General features: G+C 41.1%; 1 protein-coding gene across 6 annotated transcripts in view; it reads left to right on the top strand.

Moving 5' to 3' along the window:
* Nucleotides 1–823: 823 nt before the first annotated feature.
* cplane1 (ciliogenesis and planar polarity effector 1) overlaps nucleotides 824–23,917 on the top strand; it is a 38,451-nt gene continuing 15,357 nt past the window's right edge. The window contains exons 1-39 of one of the 6 annotated variants that reach the window (XM_047373215.1): nucleotides 824–1,026; nucleotides 1,165–1,273; nucleotides 1,376–1,511; nucleotides 1,588–1,707; nucleotides 2,223–2,458; nucleotides 2,571–2,674; nucleotides 2,762–2,918; nucleotides 3,026–3,129; nucleotides 3,285–3,467; nucleotides 5,927–6,170; nucleotides 6,258–6,458; nucleotides 6,586–7,343; nucleotides 7,458–7,648; nucleotides 8,639–8,719; nucleotides 8,801–8,965; nucleotides 9,759–9,923; nucleotides 10,000–10,231; nucleotides 10,319–10,455; nucleotides 10,540–10,757; nucleotides 11,591–11,755; nucleotides 12,004–12,151; nucleotides 12,226–12,335; nucleotides 12,423–12,572; nucleotides 12,664–12,775; nucleotides 14,262–14,577; nucleotides 14,669–15,754; nucleotides 17,928–18,070; nucleotides 18,147–18,232; nucleotides 18,326–18,387; nucleotides 20,652–20,895; nucleotides 20,984–21,286; nucleotides 21,364–22,020; nucleotides 22,107–22,273; nucleotides 22,352–22,436; nucleotides 22,522–22,585; nucleotides 22,914–23,048; nucleotides 23,200–23,268; nucleotides 23,360–23,436; nucleotides 23,628–23,853. In XM_047373215.1, coding sequence (XP_047229171.1) covers nucleotides 1,193–1,273; nucleotides 1,376–1,511; nucleotides 1,588–1,707; nucleotides 2,223–2,458; nucleotides 2,571–2,674; nucleotides 2,762–2,918; nucleotides 3,026–3,129; nucleotides 3,285–3,467; nucleotides 5,927–6,170; nucleotides 6,258–6,458; nucleotides 6,586–7,343; nucleotides 7,458–7,648; nucleotides 8,639–8,719; nucleotides 8,801–8,965; nucleotides 9,759–9,923; nucleotides 10,000–10,231; nucleotides 10,319–10,455; nucleotides 10,540–10,757; nucleotides 11,591–11,755; nucleotides 12,004–12,151; nucleotides 12,226–12,335; nucleotides 12,423–12,572; nucleotides 12,664–12,775; nucleotides 14,262–14,577; nucleotides 14,669–15,754; nucleotides 17,928–18,070; nucleotides 18,147–18,232; nucleotides 18,326–18,387; nucleotides 20,652–20,895; nucleotides 20,984–21,286; nucleotides 21,364–22,020; nucleotides 22,107–22,273; nucleotides 22,352–22,436; nucleotides 22,522–22,585; nucleotides 22,914–23,048; nucleotides 23,200–23,268; nucleotides 23,360–23,436; nucleotides 23,628–23,853 — 7,918 coding nt within the window. In that variant the 5' untranslated portion in view covers nucleotides 824–1,026; nucleotides 1,165–1,192. Of the gene's footprint in view, nucleotides 1,274–1,375; nucleotides 1,512–1,587; nucleotides 1,708–2,222; nucleotides 2,459–2,570; nucleotides 2,675–2,761; nucleotides 2,919–3,025; nucleotides 3,130–3,284; nucleotides 3,468–5,926; nucleotides 6,171–6,257; nucleotides 6,459–6,585; nucleotides 7,344–7,457; nucleotides 7,649–8,638; nucleotides 8,720–8,800; nucleotides 8,966–9,758; nucleotides 9,924–9,999; nucleotides 10,232–10,318; nucleotides 10,456–10,539; nucleotides 10,758–11,590; nucleotides 11,756–12,003; nucleotides 12,152–12,225; nucleotides 12,336–12,422; nucleotides 12,573–12,663; nucleotides 12,776–14,261; nucleotides 14,578–14,668; nucleotides 15,755–17,927; nucleotides 18,071–18,146; nucleotides 18,233–18,325; nucleotides 18,388–20,651; nucleotides 20,896–20,983; nucleotides 21,287–21,363; nucleotides 22,021–22,106; nucleotides 22,274–22,351; nucleotides 22,437–22,521; nucleotides 22,586–22,913; nucleotides 23,049–23,199; nucleotides 23,269–23,359; nucleotides 23,437–23,627; nucleotides 23,854–23,917 lie in introns of all 6 variants that reach the window. The other 5 variants (XM_047373214.1, XM_047373219.1, XM_047373218.1 and 2 more) reach the window with 5 other exon arrangements.

The following is a 23,917-nucleotide window of genomic DNA, read 5'->3' as shown; positions in this document are numbered from 1 at the left end:
TCTTGGTTGGTTAGAAATCCTTTGGGATTCTGATTCTGCACCAAAATACGTTACAGACTTGTTGTCAGGGTATCAACCACCCGGACCTCTCAGGTCTTCTGGCTCAAATCTACTCTGCATACCCAGAACCAGAACCAAACATGGAGAAGCAGCTTTTAGTTCTTATGCTCCAGTTTTCTGGAATAAACTCCCAGAAAACTGTAAAAGTGCCGAAACCCTAAGTTGCTCTAAATCAAGATAAAAAACTTATTTGTTTAGAGTGGCCTTTGAATGTGTTATCTAAACATTATTAGTTAAGTTTTCAGTACAATTTTCCTTTCATTTTCTTATCCATCATTCTATTCTTTTTTTTTTTACTACCTCTGTTGTTTGATTTTCTGTATCATTGTAATGTTTTTCCTTATGTACAGCACCTTGAGTGCCTTGTTGCTGAAAAGCGCTATATAAATAAACTTGACTTAATTGCAATTAGCCTTTCTGCTATTTTTCCAACTTAGAATTTGCTTTTTTTCTCACTTCAAACATTTAGAGCAAATGGGTTGGGAGGCTTCTGTCTATCTTTAAGACAAAACTCAGAAAACAAATTTCTAACTCTTTTGTGGCACTGTATTTAAATGCACAAACAGTATACTGCAACGTGGAAAAATCTAAATCATTCTGTGAGGAATAACTTGTTATAAAAAACTGAAAAGCACAGCTTTAAAAACCAAAGAGCAGTGCTTTTAGCTAACCCCCGCCTCCTCCTGTTGTCTTTCAGAAGGCCACAGCTACATCCGGTTGCGTTTCTACGGTAACGGACAGCAGCTTCCTTCTAGAGGATCATGGGAAACAATTCTGGTTTAAGTAGCGGAGGGATTTTCGAAATATTTCAGCATTACCTACGGTATTTCGTGTAATGCCACGGAAACATTCAGACATCTCGTAGAGGTTTAGTGGGTGAATATACCCGCTTTAGTTCAAATAGTCAGGCTCTGATTTTAATGGCAAATTTGGTGCCGACCGACGACCATTACCACATTTGGCTAGGTAGCTAACACGGAACGGTTAAATCTGATTTGTTCGGCTTTTAATGTAACAACGCAAACATTAAAGCTTATACGTAGTCAAGTGCATATTTAACGATTATATGTTTTATTAGTTCGTCTTCCCAATATTTTCTGAAAGTGTCATTCCGAGAAGGAGATGTTTGAAGATGGAGCTGAAGTTGGAGGTTGTTTTGTCATCTAGCATCAAACGGAAGAAACCATGGCCGCGATTCTGCTGGCTTGGGCAGGTGATGCGTGTTTTCTGTTGAGAAAAAAAGATCTTCCCAATAGATTAAAAGGGAATTTAGCAATCAAATTAGAAGAACATGATCTGTGACTTTGCTCCGCAGGAAAAGGAGTCTGTTTTTCTGTTAGATGACAAACGGATTAGTGAGATCAACATGGTGTCAGGTCGCACCAAGAAACGGACGCCTAAACTCCATTCTTTGCTTAGCAGTGTGGTGAAAATGGCTTCATCTCACAATGGTAAGTTTCGCGCGATTAAACAAAGAAACAGCAATGTTACCATTCTGATCATTCAACAATGTTGTCATTTTACCAGGGATGTGGCTGTGTGGACTTTTGGTGTCAGGAGAATTATTTTTGTGGAACAGGGATAAAGATTTACTAAAAACTGCAACAGGAGTGGACGAAATAGCTCATATGATCAACTCTGCTCAAGGTGGGTGATGTATGAAGTCCCACATGTTTAGCCAGCGACTCGAAGTTGAATTTGACAGGTGTGCAGGTTTGTAGCTGTAATGTCCAAAATTAAACGAGTTGTTGGGACAATGTATCATTCTTTTTATAATGACTTATTACCAATATTATATGTTACATAACACAGTGAGAGATATGAGATATATTATGCCTTGCAAAAGAATTCGTGCCTCTTGTGCTTTTAAAAATTTTGTCAATTAACTACTTCAATTTGTTGTTCTGGGTTCAGTTTATGGGTATCAAAATAAAGAAGGGAGAATACAAATGCGTACCATTCCTTTCATATTTCAATTTCTAACACAGTTTGAGAAACATGTAGTGTTTTCCTTTCACTGGAAAGGTTCAAGAGGTGAATACATTTGTAAAAGGCACTGTATTTGTAACATCTGTTTTAAGTAAAACAGCGGCATCATCTTAGGTTGGTGTTACAGTGCACTTAATAATACATTTAAGGTGCTGTTGTTTTTGTTTTCACAGGAGATTCTCTAAAGTTGTGTCTTCAGGTTTCATGTGATGGGATGAGGGTGCTTCTGGCTGCCATATCTGGGCAGGTGTTCCTGTGGGAGTGCACAGAGGGGAGGTATTTTCTTCCAGGCCTGCGAGACGGCCCTGTCAAAGGACGGTGGGCTCATTTGCTGCCGCTCAAAGAGACCATTTTGCCTTCTACAAAAGATAAAGAAGCATCCCAGCACACCATCTTTGTAAACACAGAGGTCCACACTCAGAATTAAATATGTTTATGTCTTATTTCAGTCCATGATAATATTTTGATGTCTTTTATGTTTTACTGCCCTTATGGTATGTGTTGTGGTAACTTTGTCCCAGGTTATGGCTGACATTTGCTTATCAGCATTTGTTTTCACCTCTGGGAAGCAGCTTGTTGTCACCATTCTAAAAATTCAGTGGAGCCAAGGCAGTGTGAGGATTGGGTGAGTAAACAGTTTTGGTAATATAGTACAGACCCTTTCCAAGGTTTCGATTCTGGTTTAATTTAGGCTACACATTTTTCTTTACAGTTCAGTTGGTTACAATATACAATGGTCTACCAAAAAATACCCCATGTCTCACCTGTGCCCACCATGCCAGCCAGTAAAGTCCAGAGGGGCCTTGTTGCCAGCGTTCTCTCCAGATGGACGCCTGTTAGCCATCGTGCTGAACCAGAGGAAACCAAAGGTTGAAACCAGGCCTTTCTAATTAATTTCTCACTTCTGAATCAGCTTTTCTTGTTTCCAATAATAAGTACAACTCCCAAAATATGTATTTCCTATTTTTGAATGCAGGACACACAGGTCCTTTTTGTGAGCACACAGAATTTTGTTTCAGTATCAAGCGACCTAGGAGGATGTGGAAGCAAGAAAATGGACATCCCTTCAAAATATGTCAGGTCAGTATACATAACTATGTAATAGAATATTTTAGGCAAAGTTCAACTACCTGTCACAACTGTGTTTAGATCACTGAAGTAACACACCACGACTGCTATTTTCCAGTTTGTTTCACAAGTTTAAAACATGTTTGTGTTTTTCATGAACCTTATAGGTCCTACTGGGTCGGCAGTGTTAGCTGGTCAGCTGAAGGCCTGTTCTTTGCCTGCGTCTTAAAGAGGGGCTCCCTCTTGATGTTGGCTCGCCTCGGTGGGCTTCTCACCCTGACGAGCTCTGGCTGCAATGTTGACTTTGGTCCTGCGCAATTCCTGCCCCTGCATCCGCTGGTCACTTACAGGTAGATTTAAATTTGAGGCTTATCAGCTTTTCGCTTCGCAAAAGATTTTCCACATTTTGTTACATTAAACAACACACTTCAATGTATTTCCTCTAGCCGGGCATAGTTATTGTATAGTTGTGCTGTTGAAGTGAGATGATGCATGGCTTATAATCTGAAAAGTGTGATGTGCCTATGTATTTGTCCCCTTCTAGTCTGACACCTCAAAATCTAATTTGATGACAACTTCAGCAGTCATCAAATTAGAAGCAGCGTCCCCTTGTGTATAATTTATTTTCTCACTGAAGGCCTCAGAGGCTGTTAGAGAATATTAATGAACAAACAGCACCACAAAGACAGAGAAAACACACCAGGCAGTTCAAGTGGTTATTGTTGGATTAAGTTATTAAACAGTTCCCGGCCGGGGGTCTTTCTGCATGTAGTTTGCATGTTCTCCCTGTGCATGCGTGGGTTCTCACCGGGTACTCCGGCTTCCTCCCACAGTCCAAAGACATGCCTGTTAGGTTAATTGGTTAATCTAAATTCCCCTTAGGTGTATGAATGAGTGTGTGCGTGGTTGTTTGTGTGTTGCCCTGCGACGGACTGGTGACCTGTCCAGAGTGTACACCGCCTCTCGCCCATAGACTGCTCGAGATAGGCACCAGCTTCCCCGCGACCCACTATGGAATAAGCGGTAGAAAATGACTGACTGACTGACAGTTTATCTCAAGCTTTGAACATTGCACAGAGCAATGTTCAAGCCATCATAAAAAATACAAAAATAAACACACAACTGCAAATCTAGCAAGAAATGGCTGTCCAACTAAACCAGCAAACCAGGCAAGGAGAGCATAAAAGAATCAGTCTAGAGGCCCCTTGTAACTGGATAAGCTGCAGAGATCTGCAGCTCAGGTGAATAGTGCATTTTACAAATCAATTCGTTATAAAAGAATGACAACAAGAACGCCAAAGAAATTATAAGTCTAATTTGCAAATGCTAACTGGCCAAATAGGGGTGACACTGCAAACATGTGAAAGAAGACCATAAATACATTTTTTGGCCTATATTCAAAACGTGGCTCTACCTATTATTAACTCAGGGGGAATGAATACATACACTCACCGGCCACTTTATTAGGTACACCTTGCTAATACCAAGGTGGACCCCTTTTGCCTTCAGAACAGCCTTAATCCTTCGTGGCATAGATTCAACAAGGTACTGGAAACATTCCTCAGAGAGTTTGGTCCATATTAACATGATAGCATCACACAGATGCTGCAGATTTGTCGGCTGCACATCCATGATGCGAATCTCCTGTTCCACCACATCCTAAAGGTGCTCTATTGGATTGAGATCTGGTGACTAGGAGGCCATTTGAGTCCAGTGAAGTCATTGTCATGTTCAAGAAACCAGTCTGAGATGATTCATGTTTTATGACATGGCGCGTTATCCTGCTGGAAGGAACCATCAGAAGATGGGTACACTGTGGTCATAAAGGGATGGACAACAATACTCAGGTAGGCTGTGGGGCTGACAAAATGCTCAATTGGTACTAAGGGGCTCAAAGTGTGCCAAGAAAATATCGCCCACATCATTACACCACCACCACCAGCCTGAACCGTTGATACAAGGCAGGATGGATCCATGCTTTCATGTTGTTGACGCCAAATTCTGACCCTACCATCTGAATGTCGCAGCAGAAATCAAGACTCATCAGACCAGGCAACGTTTTTCCAATTTTCTTTTGTCCAATTTTGGTGAGCCTGTGGGAATTGTACCCTCAGTTCCTTGTTTTTAGCTGACAGGAGTGGCACTCGGTGTGGTCTTCTGCCGCTGTAGCCCATCTGCCTCAAAGTTCGACGTGTTGTGCATTCAGAGATGCTCTTCTGCATGACTTGATTGTAATGAGTAGTTATTTGAGTTAGTGTTGCCTTTCTATCAGCTTGAACCAGTCCTCTGGCGTCAACAAGGCATTTGGGCCCACAGAACTAAATCACTGGATATTTTCTTTTTTTCGGACCATTCTCTAAACCCTAGAGATGGTAGTGCGTGAAAATCTCAGTAGATCAGCAGTTTCTGAAATACTCAGACCAGCCCGTCTGGAAACAACCATGCCACGTTCAAACTACCTTGAATCACCTTTCTTCCCCATTCTGATGCTCAGTTTGAACTGCAGCAGATCGTCTTGACCACGTCTACATGCCTAAATGCATTGAGTTACTGCCGTGTGATTAGCTGATTAGAAATTTGCGTTAATGAGCAGTTGGACAGGTGTACCTAATAAAGTAGTCGGTGAGTCCATTTATGCATACATATATATTCAGATTTTTATTTGTAAAATGAAAAAGAAAAATATTTTTCACTTTGCTGTATTCATTGAATTTGTTTCTTACCTCGTACTGCTTTACCAGTTATTTCCAAGCAAAGCAGGAATTAACTATAATCCTAAAGTTTATGATGACTGTGGTTTTCTCTGCAGACCCTCGCTGTCTGCAGAGAATGGAGAAATTTGCAGCTCGAGCCTGTCTGTACGTGATCTCCTGAGGCAGCGGTTTTCAGTCACCTGGCATCCGCGACTTCTATATCTCATTGTGTCCGACGGCTACATGGCCACAGTTATGAAGGTGCAGGACAGACATTCGCCGGCCCTGTTCCTGAAGGCACTGCTAAACGAAACCTGCAAGGATCTTGAGAAAGCCAGCTGCCAACTAGAAAAATCCCAGGTGAAAAGGGGGGAGAGTTCCAATAGCTGGGATGTTTTTACAAATCCTTGATGTTTACTCACTTATACATTTTCCCACTGTTGGCAGGTCCATGTGAAGGCTTGGCTGGAGTCCATGTCTTGGTTTAATTCAGACAGCAGCCTTGAGGAGCTCAGTGCCACTGTTACATGTCGACCTAAAGGGTCAGAATCCACCAATCCAGCAGCGAAAGATCCAACCAGGCTGCCGCTTTTCCTGCAGGACCAGCAGACACTGGGTGGCACCAAGGAGCTTCTTGAAAGCATGCAGGTCTTACAAATAACATTTTGTAAAAAACACATAATTTTTGATTTTATGTGAGAGTAATGGGAGATGTTGGATTTTTGATACGTTGGATGTTTAAATTACCTGTTTTTTTGTGTGTGTTGTTTTCTAGGCTTTCTTTGAAGAGGAGTCGGATTTAGAAGGACTTCCTGCTGGTTCTCATGTGCTGGACGGAGGCCGTTTGGACTTTGCTTCAATGTTTGACACTCTCCATGCTATGGACAGTCACAGTGAATTTGTTGTTGATACAAACCATAAGAGCGGACAAACAGAGAAGAAGAATCCTCTTTACCTTGAGCTGGGGAAGATTCAGAGGAAGCTGCTCACTGCTTGGGCTTTTGCCATGTCAGTAGGAGATGCAGTTGAACACAGAGTTCATCTTCTGAAGCATACGCTTTGCTGTGTGGTTTGGTTTGCCGCTTTACTCCATTTGGTCCCCCCAAGAGGAAAGAATACCTCTGTTTTTGCACGCTTGCTTCACCTCATAAAATCTCTCCTGTCTTTCCTTTCTTGGGACAGCCCTTCCTCAGATGGCCAACACTGTTTGGGGCTGATGGTGGAGTTTAGTGAATGGATAGTGCGCCTTCTGCTGACCCCTCAGCCTGACATCCACCTGACTGGGCATTGCCTTGTGTCATCTCAGAGTTTGTCCAGAATACTGCAAATCTTGCTTTTGGTCTCAGATTCTCTTGACTGCACTTATAGCTTAGAGCAGAAAACCGATTGGTCTTCGGAGGAGGAGTTTTCATCTTCTCAGCCGCATCTCTGGCCTTCAGATGTTCACGATGTACCTCTGCTGCAGGATGTGAATAAAGACGGATCCGGTTTTGAACATCAGGCGTTACCTTTTCCTCAGCGACCTTCGAGCAGGTATGCACAGCTTATTACGTTGATTTGGCTTTTAAATATCATGTGAAAGATCATATACCGTAAGTTTATAACTGCTTTAAAACCTGACAACCGCTGTTCAATTTTTCCGGACAGATTGGTGGGAGTGTGGCAGCTAGTGTACGATATAACTCAGCAGTATACAGAGGAACTGAAAAGGTTTAAAGGCTTTGATGGCTTGGAGGAAGAGGAGCAAAGACTATCTGTGATCACATCCCAGATCCAGACAACTCTGCAGGCAACAGGAGAAAATCTAGAAGAGGGCCATTCCCTACTGAGTTACCAAGGTCTGACACAGAAGAACACTTATGTACAAGGCCTTTATTGTGTTTACAGCCTTTTGTGTCGTTACATCCACAAAGCGTAATGTATTTTATCGGGATTTAATGCAACAGACCTGCACAAAGTAGCATATAATTCTGAAGTGGACATGGTTTTCATGAAACTGAAATTTTAGCCCATTTTATTTAGCAAAACAGCTTAAGCTCTGTCATAGAGGATGGAGAGCATCTGTTAGCATCAATTTCCAAGTCTTGCAAGAGATTATTAACTGTGTTGGGGTCCAGTCTTTCACTAGGCCATCCTAACACATGCATATGCTTTGTTCTAAATCATACCATCATAGCCCTAACTCTGTCTTTAGTGTTGCTGTTCTGTTAGAAGATCTTTTCAAAGCTTCCAACAGGTTTTCTTCCAGGATTGCTCTGCATTTACTTCTATCCATTTTCCCATCAAATCTGTCCAGCTTTTGCTTCCCTGTTGAAGAGAAGCATTCCCACAGCATGATGCTGCCACCACCATGTTTCACCATTGGCAGTGTGTTAACTCTACTACAGCTAGCATTCTGCTCGTAGCCTGAAAAAATTTTGATCATCAAGAAAGTAATTTTGATTTCATTATACCAGGGCGCCTTCTTCCTCATCCCCTCTGCAAAGGGGCGTTCCTATGGCTTTCTGCTTGCCAATATTCCAAAGGACAGATTCGTGGAGGACATGACTAATTGTTCTCCTGTCAACATGGTCTCCTGTCTTAGCTGGAAAATGGATAAATCCCTAAAAAAAACATTTAAAGTTTCTTTTGATGGCATGAACAAACCGTGTAAAAGTAAAAGGGGAACGAATACTTTTGCAATGCTGTGTATAATATCTGTAAAATATATGAGCGTTTTATCCAAGGTATTTCAACTCGAGCAGAGTTATTAGATTCAGACTAAAGAGGAGACTTTTAGATTAGGTAAAGGTTGGTGTTAAGTTTTAAATACACCTTTTATTCTCTAGGTGAGCACCTTTTCCTCTGTGGCTTGTTCTCACTAAGTACACAGATGTTACGAACACAAATCTGTCAAGAGGCCAGCAAAGGTAAGAGCTACAGCTTCGGTTTTTGCTTTTAAACATTTCTTCCACCAAGCCATCTGAAGTCGTCATGTGTCCTTCTCCTAGGTGGTAACCGTAGTGTCTTCCAGGAGACGCGCCTTTGTTTGGCACTGCTGTATAGTCTGTTATCCCAGTACCATCTGAGAGAAGCCCAGGAGTTTGGGGACCACATGGCTCAACTGATTCTGCTTAAAGCTGGAAACCAGACTGACAACTGGACTTGCAATTCAGGTCAACCGTGAATGATCATTTCTCAGTTTATCAGTATATTTCTATATATACTGTAGAGTACAGATAACGGTTGACTAGTAAATGTAGCAGTTGATAGTTGTTAGTTAATTGTATTTATGATTAGAAAATCTTTATTGGCTTCATTAATTAAATAGATTATTTTTAAATCTGTGTTAAATCTATGAATCTGACAGAGGAAAATATAATAACATATTAATTGTTAAAATCCTGATATTGACACTTTATCTAATGATTATAATTTATCTAGTCACCAACAGAAGCAACCTCTAATTAAATAGTGTTTCATAACAGCTCCATAGTCCCAAACATTGGATTTGGACATATTTTAACAACTTCAGGATCATCTTTTGTTGGATAAAAGATTCTCTCAGCTCAGTGTAATGTCATGATGAAGCCCTTAAATGGTCTTGGTCAGAAAAGTGAAAGGTGTGCATATTTCTGCATCTATCCATACACATATTTTTATAAAGTCTGTTTTCTGACCATTGCTACTGCTACAGGGTTGTGTTTGAAAGTTAAGAAACCTCATCTTTTAGTAAATAAGAGATGAAAAAGTAAGATCAGGTCATTTTTTACCTTTTGCTTAAAACCTGTTAATGTCAGGTGTTTTTGTACTGCCTTTTGAAATCTATAGAAATCTATATGCCCTGTGCATTGTAGACACCATAAAATTTGCTTTGGTGGTTATAATTAGAATACTGTGTGCAAGAATCCTAAATTACAGCAAAAATAGCTTTAATTTTTCTTTCCTTGGCTTTGTGCCTTGCAACAGATCCTCTTCCTTGCCCCTGGCTGCCGATGGACCTTCCCAGTGATGCTGTCCGTGCAGTAGTTCAGGCCCTCGGAAGATTTATGGCCTCTTACTTCACCAACCAGCCCCTCTTCATTCTGCCTGCTCATAATGTGGCCGTCCTGCCTCCACTTCACCTGCCTCACGGTGTGTTTACTTCTCAGCTAAATAGATGCTTTCTTCATGAATGTTGCAGTGTGGTGATACATTGATTCTTTATCAGCCTCAAGTATCGGCCGTTTGGTGCCTCTGTACCAGGAAGAAGTGGCTAAAGCAGTTCGACAGCAACACCTGTCGGAGGTATGGACGGTGGACTACGCCCATGACTTGCTGCTGTTGGGGGGTCTTCTGCCTGAGGCTGTGTGGTTGGCATCTCATCTGGGTGACTGGAAAACTGCAGTGACCCTAAGTCTGGCCTACACCAGTTACTGCACAAAACATTTTGACTTTACTCAGTAAGTGTAAAGGCACCAAATTAACAAAGTATGTCTGAAACAGTCATATTTCTGTCAGAATACTTTCAGATTTTGTCTTCCTGACAGGCTCAGACGGAGAGATTTTCTCCTGCCAACAGAGTTACAGCCAGAAAGCATTTTTCAGGCTGAGCTGAGGAGTCTTCTTGGCAGCAAGACTGATTCATGGGAGTGGACTGATAAAGATGGGAATGACTGCTTTACAGGTTAGTGAAAACCTTACAACTAGAAGATGAAAAACTCTATAAGGGCGAAAGGTTTGTAGTTTACATTTATCCTCATTTCCTAAGATCCTTTAGAAGGAGAAGATTGGGAGTTATTACAGGCTTCTGTGCACGAGATTCTGAAAGCTTCAACCATGGCAGGAGTGAATGTCATGTCGTTTCCTTTGTCAACCTTCCTGGACAAAGCTAAATACATGTGCTCTTCAATGCCTACGTTGGTACCCACTGAAGTGTACCTACCTTCTCCACCTCTGTATTGCCCACAGCCCTCTCCAAACACACAGGTACGGTACTGAAAATATCTAATTTTACTTTCGGTTTATTTACAGTGCATGTCGGTTTTCAAAATTTCAAACATCTTGAACTTTTGTCATGTTACACCCATACACGTTTTATGAAAGGAAAATGATAAATGACTTTCAAAATTGTATACAAACAACAATCAGAGAAGTATGATGTGTATGAAGTATGATCCAGCCTCCCAGACGTAATACTTTGTTGAACTACCTTGAAGAAAAGCATCCCTACATCATGATGCCACTGCCATGTTTCAAAGTAGGGATGGTGTGTTCAGGGTCACCTGCATTGTTAGTTTTTGGCCACACATAGCTTAATTAATGCATGTAGGCTAAAAAAAATGTTCAGTTTTGGTTTCATCTGACAGGAGGACCTTCTACCACATGTTTGTTTGTTTCCACTATTTGGTTTGTGGTGAACTGCAGAAAGGACTTCTTATTGCTTTCTTTCATGAAGGGCTTCTTCCTGCAACTCTTACGTAATCCTACACATAACATTTGTTATGTGTAGGATTAATAGTTTTGCTGTCAACAGATTCTCCCACCTGAGCTGTGGATCTCTGCAGCTCCTCCTTAGGGGTCTCATTGCTGCTTTTGTGATTAATGCTCTCCTTGCCCAGTTTAGGTGAATGACTGTTTCCATCTATATTTAAAATTTGAAAACCATTTATCATTTTCCTTCAGCTTCACAATTATGCACTACTATATCCCTATAAAACAATGCGATTTGTGGTTGTGATGTGACAAATAGAGAAAAAACTCAAATAGTGTGACTGTAAATGCTGTTGAAGGCTCTGTACATTTAAAATATTTATTTTCAGGACCAAATGGGTGAAACAGAGGAGTTTGCTGAAGTTGTTTGTCGTCACAAAGTTTCCAGAGTTCTCCAGAGATTACTCCTACTTCTGAGTTCTGCACATTGTAGCCGTCCGGCTGCACAGTGGTACATCAGTCGTCTGCGGCGAGCTAGACACATCCTACACAAGGTGGGTCTCTAAAAGCTTTAGTTTTTTGTTATCTGGTTGGAAAAAAAGCATTAGTTAGTTGCAAAATGGATTTTTTTCACCTCTCTTGAGTTAGTTGCTTAGTCTCTGCGAATTTCTAACTCAAAAATCTGAATAAAAATGAAACTCTTACATCTTGGAGAAATCTTAACAAATATTACCAGACGTATTGCCTCAATATAAGTAATACATTGTTAATGTGTTAAATATATTGAATACATTGTCTGCAGATCCAGAACAAGTATTCCTATCCATCAGCTGCTCAGGAGGAAAATACTTTTCCTGAGGGACTGATGAAGATGATCAGCCGTTCTGGATACTTTAGACGGGACCCTAAAAAAGACGGTCACCTGGACCCTGATACCATCCAAACCATCAGTAATATACCAACTATGAAGTGTGAATAGGATGAGAAGCACTTAATGTTATTTTAATTTTTGTTTCTCCATAAGTTTGTTTCAGAGAGCTATGTGCTTTATGCTGGATGCTTCATGTCAGGGATCAGCTGTCCCTTCACTGCAGGAAGTATCAAGCTGCTAGACAATGTGGCGGAGAGGAAGCGGTATTACAATAATGTCACCTGTAGAACATCCTCGTTTGATTGTCCTTATCGCTTATGTAGGTTTGCATGTGTACATTTGTCTCTTAGATCCCTGAGGATTCACAAGTAAATTCATTCATAGTTGATGCTCTTCACTGGGCTTGTCGTCTTTTGCCTTTCACTCACTTCCTCGGTGGTGAGGAGGTCCTTCAGGACATAATGCTCAGTCTTCTGTCGGAATTACCTCCAGTGTCCTTGGTAATGTTTTCTCACTCCCATTACACCTTTTAGTGGAAAAAGACAGATTTAAGTTACAGCTTTTTTCATCCTTCGCTCTTCTATTCCATAGGTGGCGGACACGCTGGTTCGGGCCTTTCCGCAGGAGGAAGAGTCGGTCAGAGTGTCTTTAAGAGAGAAGTATAACTTGCTGCTACAGAGACTGGGCCAGTGCAACCTTCTCGGTACAAATGCTTCCTTAAAGCACTGTAGGCAGACCTTTAAATATTTAACAGATATTACCAGCTGCTGCTTTCAGATAGAAAGCTTGTATTTTGAAAATTGTAACTTTTAAGGACATAGAAAAACTTATTATGCTTCTAAATTTAAATTCGCACTGTTCCCTAAAATGCATGTGCTGGTTTTGATACGTTTTACCTGTGGCGCCACCAGAAATCATTCACAAGGGGGGCCACATGGGGGCATTACAAATCTCGAGGTGGCTCACCGAAATCAAAACCAATGACTGACTTAACAAAAATGTGATGACGTTTTACCACTACTACACAATAGAAACTACCGTACATAAAAATGATAATTTGTCTCTAGTTATTTTTTTTTACAAATTCAGACTGACTAGAAATGACCTTTTTAAAGTTTCACAGCCTACAAGTATTTTCAACAGCTTGATTCTTTAAAATAACATGAGTTTCTTATTTTTACAAAATAAAAAACATTACAAAATGATACAAAATGCATACAATAAAAATTATCTTTATGTAAATTATTTACTAAACAGTGGGTAACAATGTCTGATTTCAATCACACTGTTAAAATCAATTCAAAAGTATATATTGCAGACTTTTAAGTACTGCTATATGAACAAAAGTGCAGTAACAGTTGATTGAAGGAAAAGGCAGGTGCGTTAACTGACGCATGGACAATTCAGCTTCAGTCGTTAAACCAACATCTGGTAAATTATTTATTTAAGCTAGTTATTTACTAGATCTGGACAAGTATGGAAAAAGATTGGTCCATCCATGGACAATGGAGTCTGGAAATGCATGGAATTTTGACACGGAAATATGTGAAAGAACCCTGGTTTGACATGCTGTGGCTTATTTTTGTTGTTAGTTCAATGACAGGTTGTTTCTAAATGGCAGTTTTATTAAAAATGTAAAAATAAAATGTTTTTAGTTAAACATAATCCAAGTCTGTCTACTGGAAATCCAGTTCACTCCAAGCGATTTTATTTGGATGCAATTTAAAAATGATCTAGTATTAGCTTATGGTAGCTTCTAGTGGAAAGAAAAAAATTTTATGTCCACTTTTTCATTTTGTAGCATGTAATTCAAGTGTTAAGTTAAACAAGCATTGTTTTCAGTCACAAACATGAAGTATCACATTGTCATTATAATAAAAAATATTTATTCCAAGTAATTAATGTTAAAAAAAACGGGATTAAAAGCATCAGTTTAGATTGGTTAGCGCTTTGATTTTTAGTGGTTAAAATTAAATGTAAATATAGAAAAACCTTTTTAAATAAATAAACCTTTAACAGTACATTGATTTTGTGTGCCTCACAGAACCAGTTATTTTGCAGTTTAAAGTTGGGGATTTTAGATCATATTTTGAAAGAGGAAATTTAGGAAAAATGTGATTTGTGTTGCATCGAAGCATGCTGTTGGGTCCGTATGACCCCCCCTTCCCATGTTTCCTTTTATTTGATAGAAGAAGGGGCAGAAGACGGGAACGAGTCAATGATGATTTTTATTCAAGACAGAAAAAGACACAGGAGGAAACATTTGGCGCGACTTCAGAGGCACTTGGCCCCACCTGTGCTCCATCTATGGGAGAAAGCAGATGAACAAGAGGGCAGAGGGGGAAGAAATGACATGGCCACATTAGGGCAACTGTCCCTCGGTACAACTGTGAGCACCAGCACCTTAACTGATGGTGCATTCCAGCCAGTGTGCAGCGATGCCGACACAGCAGTGAATACACCTGAGAACATCTCACCTAAACTGCACCATGCTGCCATGAGCAGGTAGAAGTAAAAAAGAAAAAAACCTTATTGCTCTTATTATTAGTTTCTTTTTTGTTAAGGGTCCTGATTTTTATATTGTTATCTTTTTTAGGAGCAAGGAAGCACACAAAGATGACAAGAGGATGGCATCTAAGATGGCAAGTGTCCTTAAAGAGAACACCCTCATATGCGGAGAGAGGGAGATGGAGCAGCTTTCTCTGCCAGAGGTTGGCTCATGGGAGTTTGAGCTGGAAGACGAGGAGTATCTACATTTCCTGGAGCTATTCCTTAGCTATGTGCTAGAGAAAGATACTATGGATTGTGGCGATGAGCTACCTTTGCTGAGAGGCTTTTGCTTTCAGCTAAGGGAGAAGGAGTTGCATTCTCTAACATTTGATGTAGTCTCTACTATACATCGTCGTCAAAGAGGTGTGCACATTCTAGAGAGGAAACACTCAGGGAAGCCCCCATCAGTGTTCAGAGCAGGCTCTTGTTACAAACCTATAACACAAGACCCCACGCCTGAACTGCAGACTTCATCGGTTTGGAGTGAAGATCCTATTTCCAGGGCCAGCAATTCTGTCAGGTTTCATCCTGGGCGGAGAACTGAGAAGCAGAAAGGTTTGTTCGGCCTCTGGCATCAAAGCAGCATCTCTCCAGCAGGAGTAAAGGAAGCCAATCTTGGTTCTGAAACCAGCTTTGTCCAGAATGCCTTTACCACAGAACACCCCTCAGAGAGGCTTATACCTGACTTCTCATCGTGTGTTAGAGCAGTGACTGACTTACAGCAGGGCCTGGATCCTGAGCTAGAGGCCCGGTTTCCAGAGCTGGGCAGGCTGCTGGAGTGGATGGTGCGCTGGGCTGATAGACGGATACTGTTAGGGCATCATGGTAAAAAGAAGAAAGGCAAAGCCGGTGAACCGGATGAAGGAGTTGTGATCCGAGTGACAACCACAGCACCTGCTATACTCACCTCTTTAGGTTTGTTGGGGTACAGATACGCTGCTCAACCCCAAACTGACCACTACACTTCCTACAACCAGGTTCCTGAAATGCAGTGGACTGTTGCCCCTGTGCTGTATTCGGATGTGGAAGGAAAGACGGAGAAAGAGAGCAGTGTTGATACTGGCTACCCTGGATCCGCCAACACTCCCATCACTGGTCCTGATCATAATGTGCAAAATGCAGAAACATCTCTGTGAGTACAACATGTCAACAGACCAGCCCTGACATAACAAAGGTCTATTTAAATGCAGGATATTCAGAATGTTGATTCCACGAATCAAATCGGGTCCTCAAGACGTAAGCACAGAGCTAGATTCTGTGCATTCAGTGCAGTTGTTCATTTTTAGAGTTTCTGATTTTCCTTTTATTTTTAGATTGAAAACATTATGGAAATGAAATACATATCAGCGGACCAGATTTTTTTTATTTTTGACTGACAGCCTTTCTGCACAATAACATTAATAGTCAACAATGGTCGATTTTTTTAATCCCAGTTGTGCTGCGTTTGCTTTTGTGATAAAACTATAAAGAATTTCATAATATAACATTTTTGTTTCACAAATCAAAAAATTGGCCCTGAATGTTACAAAAGTTTGTGGATTTAATAATTTCATAAAGCAAAGGTTTCCTTTGCATTAAAAGGCAGGAGATCATTAAAATAAAGTAGGTATCATTACTATACTCCTGTTTTTCATTTTAATTGACAATTGGTACACCAATTATTATACACTGCCTGAAAAAATAAAGGGAACACTCAAATAACAAATGAATGAAATATTCTCATTGAATACTTTGTTCTGTACAAAGTTGAATGTGCTGACAACAAAATCACACAAAAATCATCAATGGAAATCAAATTTATTAACCAATGGAGGCCTGGATTTGGAGTCACACACAAAATTAAAGTGGAAAAACCCACTACAGGCTGATCCAACTTTGATGTAATGTCCTTAAAACAAGTCAAAATGAGGCTCAGTATTGTGTGTGGCCTTCATGTGTCTGTATGACCTCCCTACAACACCTGGGCATGCTCCTGATGAGACGGCAGATGGTCTCCTGAGGGATCTCCTCCCAGACCTGGACTAAAGCATCCGCCAACTCCTGGACAGTCTGTGGTGCAACGTGATGTTGGTGGATGGAGCGATGGAGCGAGACAAGTCCATAGCTTCAGTGTCTTCATCTTGCAGGAACTGCTGACACACTCCAGCCACATGAGGTCTAGCATTGTCCTGCATTAGGAGGAACCCAGGGCCAACCGCACCAGCATATGGTCTCACAAGGGGTCTGAGGATCTCATCTCGGTACCTAATGGCAGTCAGGCTACCTCTGGCGAGCACATGGAGGGCCATGCTGCCCTCCAAAGAAATGTCACCCCACACCATTACTGACCCACTGCCAAACAGGTCATGCTGAAGGATGTTGCAGGCAGCAGATTGCTCTCCACGGTGTCTCCAGACTCTGTCACGTCTGTCACGTGTGCTCAGTGTGAACCTGCTTTCATCTGTGAAGAGCACAGGGCGCTAGTGGCGAATTTGCCAATCCTGGTGTTCTCTGGCAAATGTGAAGCGTCCTGCACGGTGTTGGGCTGTGAGCACAACCCCCATTTGTGGACGTCGGGCCCTCATACCATCCTCATGGAGTCATTTTTTTAACCGTTTGTGCAGACACATGCACATTTGTGGCCTGCTGGAGGTCATTTTGCAGGGCTCTGGCAGTGCTCCTCCTGTTCCTCCTTGCTCAAAGGCGGAGGTAGCGGTCCTGCTGCTGGGTTGTTGCCCTCCTACGGCCTCCTTCACGTCTCCTGGTGTACTGGCCTGTCTCCTGGTAGAGCCTCCAGGCTCTGGACACTACGCTGACAGACACAGCAAACCTTCTTGCCACAGCTCACATTGATGTGCCATCCTGGATGAGCTGCACTACCTGAGCCACTTGTGTGGGTTGTAGAGTCCGTCTCATGCTACCACGAGTGTGAAAGCACCACCAACATTCAAAAGAGACCAAAACATCATCCAGAAAGCATAGATACTGAGAAGTGGTCTGTGGTCCCCACCTGCAGAACCACTCCTTTATTGAGTGTCTTGCTAATCGCCAAAGATTTCCCCCTGTTGTCTTTTCCATTTGTACAACATCATGTGAAACTGATTGTCAATCAGTGTTGCTTCCTAAGTGGACAGTTTGATTTCACAGAAGTTTGATTTACTTTGAGTTATATTGTGTTTTTTAAGTGTTCCCTTTATTTTTTTGAGCCATGTATTTTAAAAGATAATAATAGGTATTTTATTGTTTATTTCATTTTTGGCGAAACAACACTTCTTAATTTCACCACATAGCTGAAGATGTTGTGTTTTTTGTATTATTATTTTCAGCAGTTCTGTCACAGATGAACGAAAGGAGCAGACATTTCCTCCTCCAGAGGATCAGGTTCAGCTCAGTTTTGATTCTCATCAGAGACATCCAGGTTCCCCACAGCAGATGTTTAATGACTTTGATGGTACACCTGAAAAAGAAGGTTTGTAAAAAATATGACGGCTATTTTAACGTCTCTTGTCACGTGAGATATTCATTAAAACATTTGATATTTGCAGACAGAAGCGGGAACTGTGAGGACGTTGATGTGTTACAGTCTGATTCCAGTGAGGATACCTCTAAAGACGTCTGCACACCTGAAACGGTTTTTACTACTAGTTAATACCTGTCATATTAATTTTTCAATCTGTTACTATAACAGAATGATCATTGTGGTTTTTTTTTTTTCCCTTTGCAGAGTTTAAAGCTAGAAGACCTAGATTACTCAGAGAAAGATTCAGTGTCCAGTTCCTCGTCTCAGTAAGTTCAAAAGGATTTAAATGTGAAGAGAAATCTCACAATTAAACATCAGCTTTTACTGCAGTTATATGTATTGCAGAAAAATCTGGAAAAGGGTTACATTTGATTTAGACATTTTCAAAAAATGGTGTAAAAAAAGTACGAAAAATATTTCTATTCCAAACTTTATTCACTTGCTTTAGTTGTATTTGATCTTGTCTAAATATGTTCTTCCTGACTGACACCTTTGTTAATTAGGCCCGAGTGGCGAAAACACTGCAAAGGCCTATAGTTATCGCTCTGTTTTTGTAGTGTTTATTATTTTTCTTCGCTGAAAAGAAGCGCCATTTTGGAGGCCTAAACATAAACAAAAACGCACCGAATTTTGCACGGGCGTGAGTCCTGGTGTAAAATTACGTATTTTAAGGGTTTAGAAAAAGTAGCAATAAAAATAGCTCAGCAGCGCCCCCTAAACTGAACTATGATCTACTGGAATAACATAGACATTTAAAATTTGGTGCACAGGTAGAACCCCACAAACCAAGCAAAAAATTCAATGGGAGGTATGTCCTCAAACCAACAGGAAGCCTGTTATTTTGGGTCCAAAACTCATTTTTGACATTTAATTCTTGTCGAACTTTGAAGAACTCCTACTAGGGATTTTGAGCTATCAGCTTCAAATTTGGTCAGTACGCCCTTTAAACATAGGGGATTAAAAGTTATCAAAAGAGTTTTTGAGCATGCTGAAGGGGCGGGACTTCAAAGTTTGCCTTCCTGACAAACAATTTGAAGAGCTATAACTTTCATATATAAATGCTCAATTAGACCAAACTGGGTATGATTGATCCCTCTCAGGTAACCAACAATCCTATGTGGTCAAATTATGACATCATCAAAGCCACGCCCCCTGAGGACAGGAAGTAACTTTTTTTTGCTTTGAAAGGTCCCTCTCTGTCCTTGTTGAACCCATTGTCCAAACCCCACAAGAAGTCGGCCATTTTTGATCCAGTGTCATTTTCTCTCGTTTGCACACATCGTATCTAAATGAACCACCTTCTACAGCTTTTGACTTACAGACTTTAAAGTCACTCAGTATACTCTCAAGGCATTGGGGATCAAAAGTTATAAAAATTCTTTGCTACATTAAAGCATGTGTGCGTAGCAAAGCCTCAAAGTCTGACCTCTCACCATTAAAGACGAAAGTGTAATAACTACAACACACAAGTTCACAGCAGCACCAAACGTTCGTGTGTCATCTCAGACCAGCACTGGTCATATTTACCTGCTCATTTGCTGACATCAGTTTAGCCCTGCCCACATACAGCAGGAAGTCACCTTTTTTTACTGGTGGATGTACTTCTTTTACACTCTGACTTTTATAAGTTTCAAGCACAGTGTGATCACACAGAACAAGGTGATGTTGAACCCTACTGGGAACAATTACTATTAGCTGGACTCTGTGGGCATGGCGGCCTGGCAAATTGGTTTATCACACCATTGGCATACATTTGCCTCTAACTTTCACACGCATGGTCCGATTTACTCCAAACTGAATATGCTTGATCTTTGACAACCATCAAAGACCTCTATTGGATTACATGGAAATTGTAATCAACAGCGCACCCTAGGGCGTTTCAAATGCTTTATTTCCCTCATATACCATTGGATCCACACCAAATTTTGCGTGCGTCATTTTGGAAGAATGCTGAACATGTTGCCATAGTCAACTGATGACATCACTTTAGCCGCGCCCACTGATAACCAAATGAAAGGTTCCTTAGCTGATTAACCATCCTTGGCAGTCTCCAGAAGTTTTAAACTTTCTTTAATAAGGCTTAATAATTTTAGATTACATTTTCGAAGCACGACAGGAAATCTCCGTTAAGGATTACTCACAGCACCGCCAAGTGGTGATGAGCTGAATCGAGCGGTGGGCTTGATGGTGGGGTGGAGGCGGTGATGTCTGGCTCCCGCGGTTGCTACACACGCCGAGCGGCACTAAGCTGCGAGTGCCACACAATGCTGCTTGCAGCTTTAGTTTTTTTATTTATTTCTAATTTGAAGATAAAAATGAGTTAGAACCACTGTATTCGCAATGTCTGAGAAACTTGCATATTTTAGCTTTCCCATGTGATTAAATATTAACTTTTGTTTTAGTCTACAAATTAGTTTACAACTACATCTTCCATGATGGCGGTTGTAAAGAGAAAAATAATACATTGCTGATTGTCTTACAGTGTGTGACAGAAACTGAGTTACCTTCTTTGTCCTGTTTTTTCCCACAGTATTGCTCCAGTTAATATAAAACCTCCTGCTCCTCCAACTGTTCACACTAAACCTCCTCGTCATGCAGAATCTTCTGATTTGGGTGGTGTGGCGCTCCCCAACCCCGATGCTGATCAAACTCGTCTCCAGCCACAGATATCCACAGCTGGTGTGCCCCCTGCTGATTCTGCAACTTCTACTCAGCCTTTGATAACTTTCCCAATGAGACAGCGTCTTGGGGAAGACTTATTCAGATTAGTTCAGGTAATGACAGACTGAACAAAAGGTAAGATGCGGGGCTAAAAAATTAAAATGAAAGTTCTATATTGAAGACACCTGTCCTGTTTTGCAGCACATCAACTATATGAGTCTGAGCGAGGTTTTAGGAGCTACGTTTTCCAGTCTTCAGCTGGCGCAGCAGAGCTCCGCCTCTGGCATGGACTCCTCACAGCCTAATATGCATTTATCCTCTACTTCCCAAATAATCCCTGAGCCAAATGCTTTTCCAGTTCAAACCACTACCTATGCTGTGCCTCAAACACAGGCCTGTGTGCCAAAATCCAAATCCGGTGACCCCCAGTTGAATCAGACTGAGTCATGTCATTTTGCAGCCCAGCCTGTCATGCAGGGAACAGGAGCCACTCTGCATCATAGTGTAGGTGTAATGTTTCAGGTTATGTATTTGTCTCTGATTCCATACTGCACTTACACACTCTGTATTTTATTTTTCAGGAGATGCAGCCACTCTCTGTCCAAGCAGAGTCACCTGAAATTCAGCGAAGGGAAAAGAAGAGACTGATCCCATCTTCACATGGCCTCCTGGCCACTACTGATAGCAGTCAACACTTGCCTTCTGAAAACATGCCACAGACTGCCTCTGCTCCACAGATGTTGGGTCTGAAGTTACTCAAACTTCATCACTCTGCTACTTCACAGCACATTCCCCCACACTATGCTACACAACACTCACAGACTCTTCACACTGCAAACCTTGAACCTCCTGAGTCCAGTCAACCTCAGGGTACATACGATGATCAATCCACTTGGAAGAAGAAAGGTGGACAGGAAAGAAATGGGTTTTCTGTTCAAACTAAGCATCTCATTTTTAACTCTGAGCACAATCTACCTCCCAAGAGCTCTCACCCACCAATATGGCCGTCTGCAGAGCCCGTCGGACAAGCGTTCCCTCTACTTCTTCCTGCTTTGCCGTCTTCCATATCTGCACCAATGCACGGTCTTCGCCTGCTGCAGTTGCAGGACGTTCCACGTAGCAGCATTACCTTCCCCAAACTAACTACAGCATCTGCACCAAGACCTGCTGTTATTTCAGCTGGAATGACAGAAGCGTCTATAATTAGGCTGTTACACATTGAGCCTGGACCCAAAATGGTAAGCGGTTCTGATGTTTCTTTAAGATTTATCACCACCAAACTTTGAAAACCTAATTATTTTATATATATCTATAAATTCTACAGATGGTACCCCAGGAAATCCCTTCAAACTCAATGGGTCGTCTTATTGGTGAGTTCAGTAGTGGCGAAATCTTGCGGCAGGGTGCTGATGTGGCTCAGCTGCAGTTACCTAGACGAGATCGATCTGATGAAAAGCTAACTAGTTCCCCCAGCTTGAGTTCAAGTAAAAGGTAATTGTATATTAGCTGTTATAGTTATTAGCTGTTTTTTTACTCTTCTATTAGTATATGAGTATTTTCACTTCACAGGCAGAGGAGGAGAGAAGAGAAGGCAAAGGGAAGGAAAACAGAAGTCTCATTTCATCTGTATGAGTCCATCGTCCCAACAAAAGAGGTATGACAGATCAACAATAACTTACGTAGTGTTTATAAATATCTGTGGTAATATGACTGTTATTTTTGACTCAATGTTATTTTAGGCAGCAGCACACGTACCTGAAAGTGAAGAAGCTGCAGAAATCAAACCTGCACAGGATATGACAGGTGATTGCACAACAAAGGACGTTTTTCTGGTTTACTTACTTTTTGCAGGTTCCATATTTACAGTCATCGGTTCTTGGGGATTCTTTTCTATTTACGGTATATAAAAAATCCAGACTGAGATCTCTGGAAATTTGTGTTTGGAATTTTGACATGAAAACTGTGTAGGAACCCTGCCTCTCTACATTCAATTAAATATTAAGAAAAAGAAAAAAAGTTTTCAAATTTTAAAAACGGAACTTAAATAAACGTTAAACTATTTTTACATTGATTGTACGCAGTCATTTAGGACCTTCATTGTCTTATTGATGTTCTGGTCCTTAAATCCCAGGATCTTCCGACCATTTGCTGACTGGTAAGAGATTATTGGACAAGGCCTTCTCCACTTCCGCTGAGCTTCATGCCTTCGCTTCTATTAGTAAACGTCCCCTGGAGCGTCACGATGCTTTCACCAACACAGAGCCAGGTGAGTCAGTGCTGGACTTAGTTTTGCAGTTAATACCAAATATTAAACTAATTTAAGTTATATTCAATCTGATTTGCTTGAATCAACTCAAAATGCAGGATTGTTTTGACTACAATTTTCCAATATAACAAAATTTAACTTCTTCTTTTAGCTCTTACTTCCACACTTGAGAACAAATCTGTTTCTGTCCAGGCCTCTGTAATGACTAGCAGCCCAAAAAGTAAGCTAATTAGGGATAATATACAGCTTTAATGCTTTTAATGGACGGATATTTTCAAAACACAGCTTAAGTGAATGTTTTCTCAACCTAGTGCTAAGTCCAAAGAATTTCACAGAAGAACCAGTTCGAGACGCCGTGGAGGACCAGCGGGAATCAGAGAGGTTTCTGGTAAGAGTCCTCTCAAATGGAGCAGCACAGTTTTCAGCAGCTCTAAGTTTGAATCACAGACTTCAAAAACTAGACATGTACTAAAATTGCCATGAAAAAATCAAGTTATGTCTTTTGATTGAAAGGTAACTATAAGTTCCCTGTATTACCTTTTTTATTTGTTTTTATTTTTTGCTGTTTTTGTTTATCAGGATTTTGCTGGCCGCCAGTTTATAAGTGTCTTAGATCTGGAAGATGTGAGGCAGCATGAAGATTTGCTGCCAGGTCCCAGCTCTGCAGCACGAGATGTTCCTTCTTCACCGACTTCTGCTCAGCTTCATGTTCTTGCCACCTCTGTCATCAGCTCTGCTGCTGCGGCTGAGCCACAATCCTCAGCTCCAGTTCCAAACGACCTGTTGAAACCCAGAACCACCACAGGTTTTTGGCAGATTTTACAGTGCCTTGCAACAATGCTCATTTCCTTGAAATTCATTGTATTTTA

Source organism: Girardinichthys multiradiatus, chromosome 8 (assembly GCF_021462225.1).
Source record: "Girardinichthys multiradiatus isolate DD_20200921_A chromosome 8, DD_fGirMul_XY1, whole genome shotgun sequence".
Taxonomy (NCBI): Eukaryota; Metazoa; Chordata; class Actinopteri; order Cyprinodontiformes; family Goodeidae; genus Girardinichthys; species Girardinichthys multiradiatus.
The sequence above is the reverse complement of the archived record's forward strand: the minus strand, read 5'-3'. Positions and strand labels throughout refer to the sequence as shown.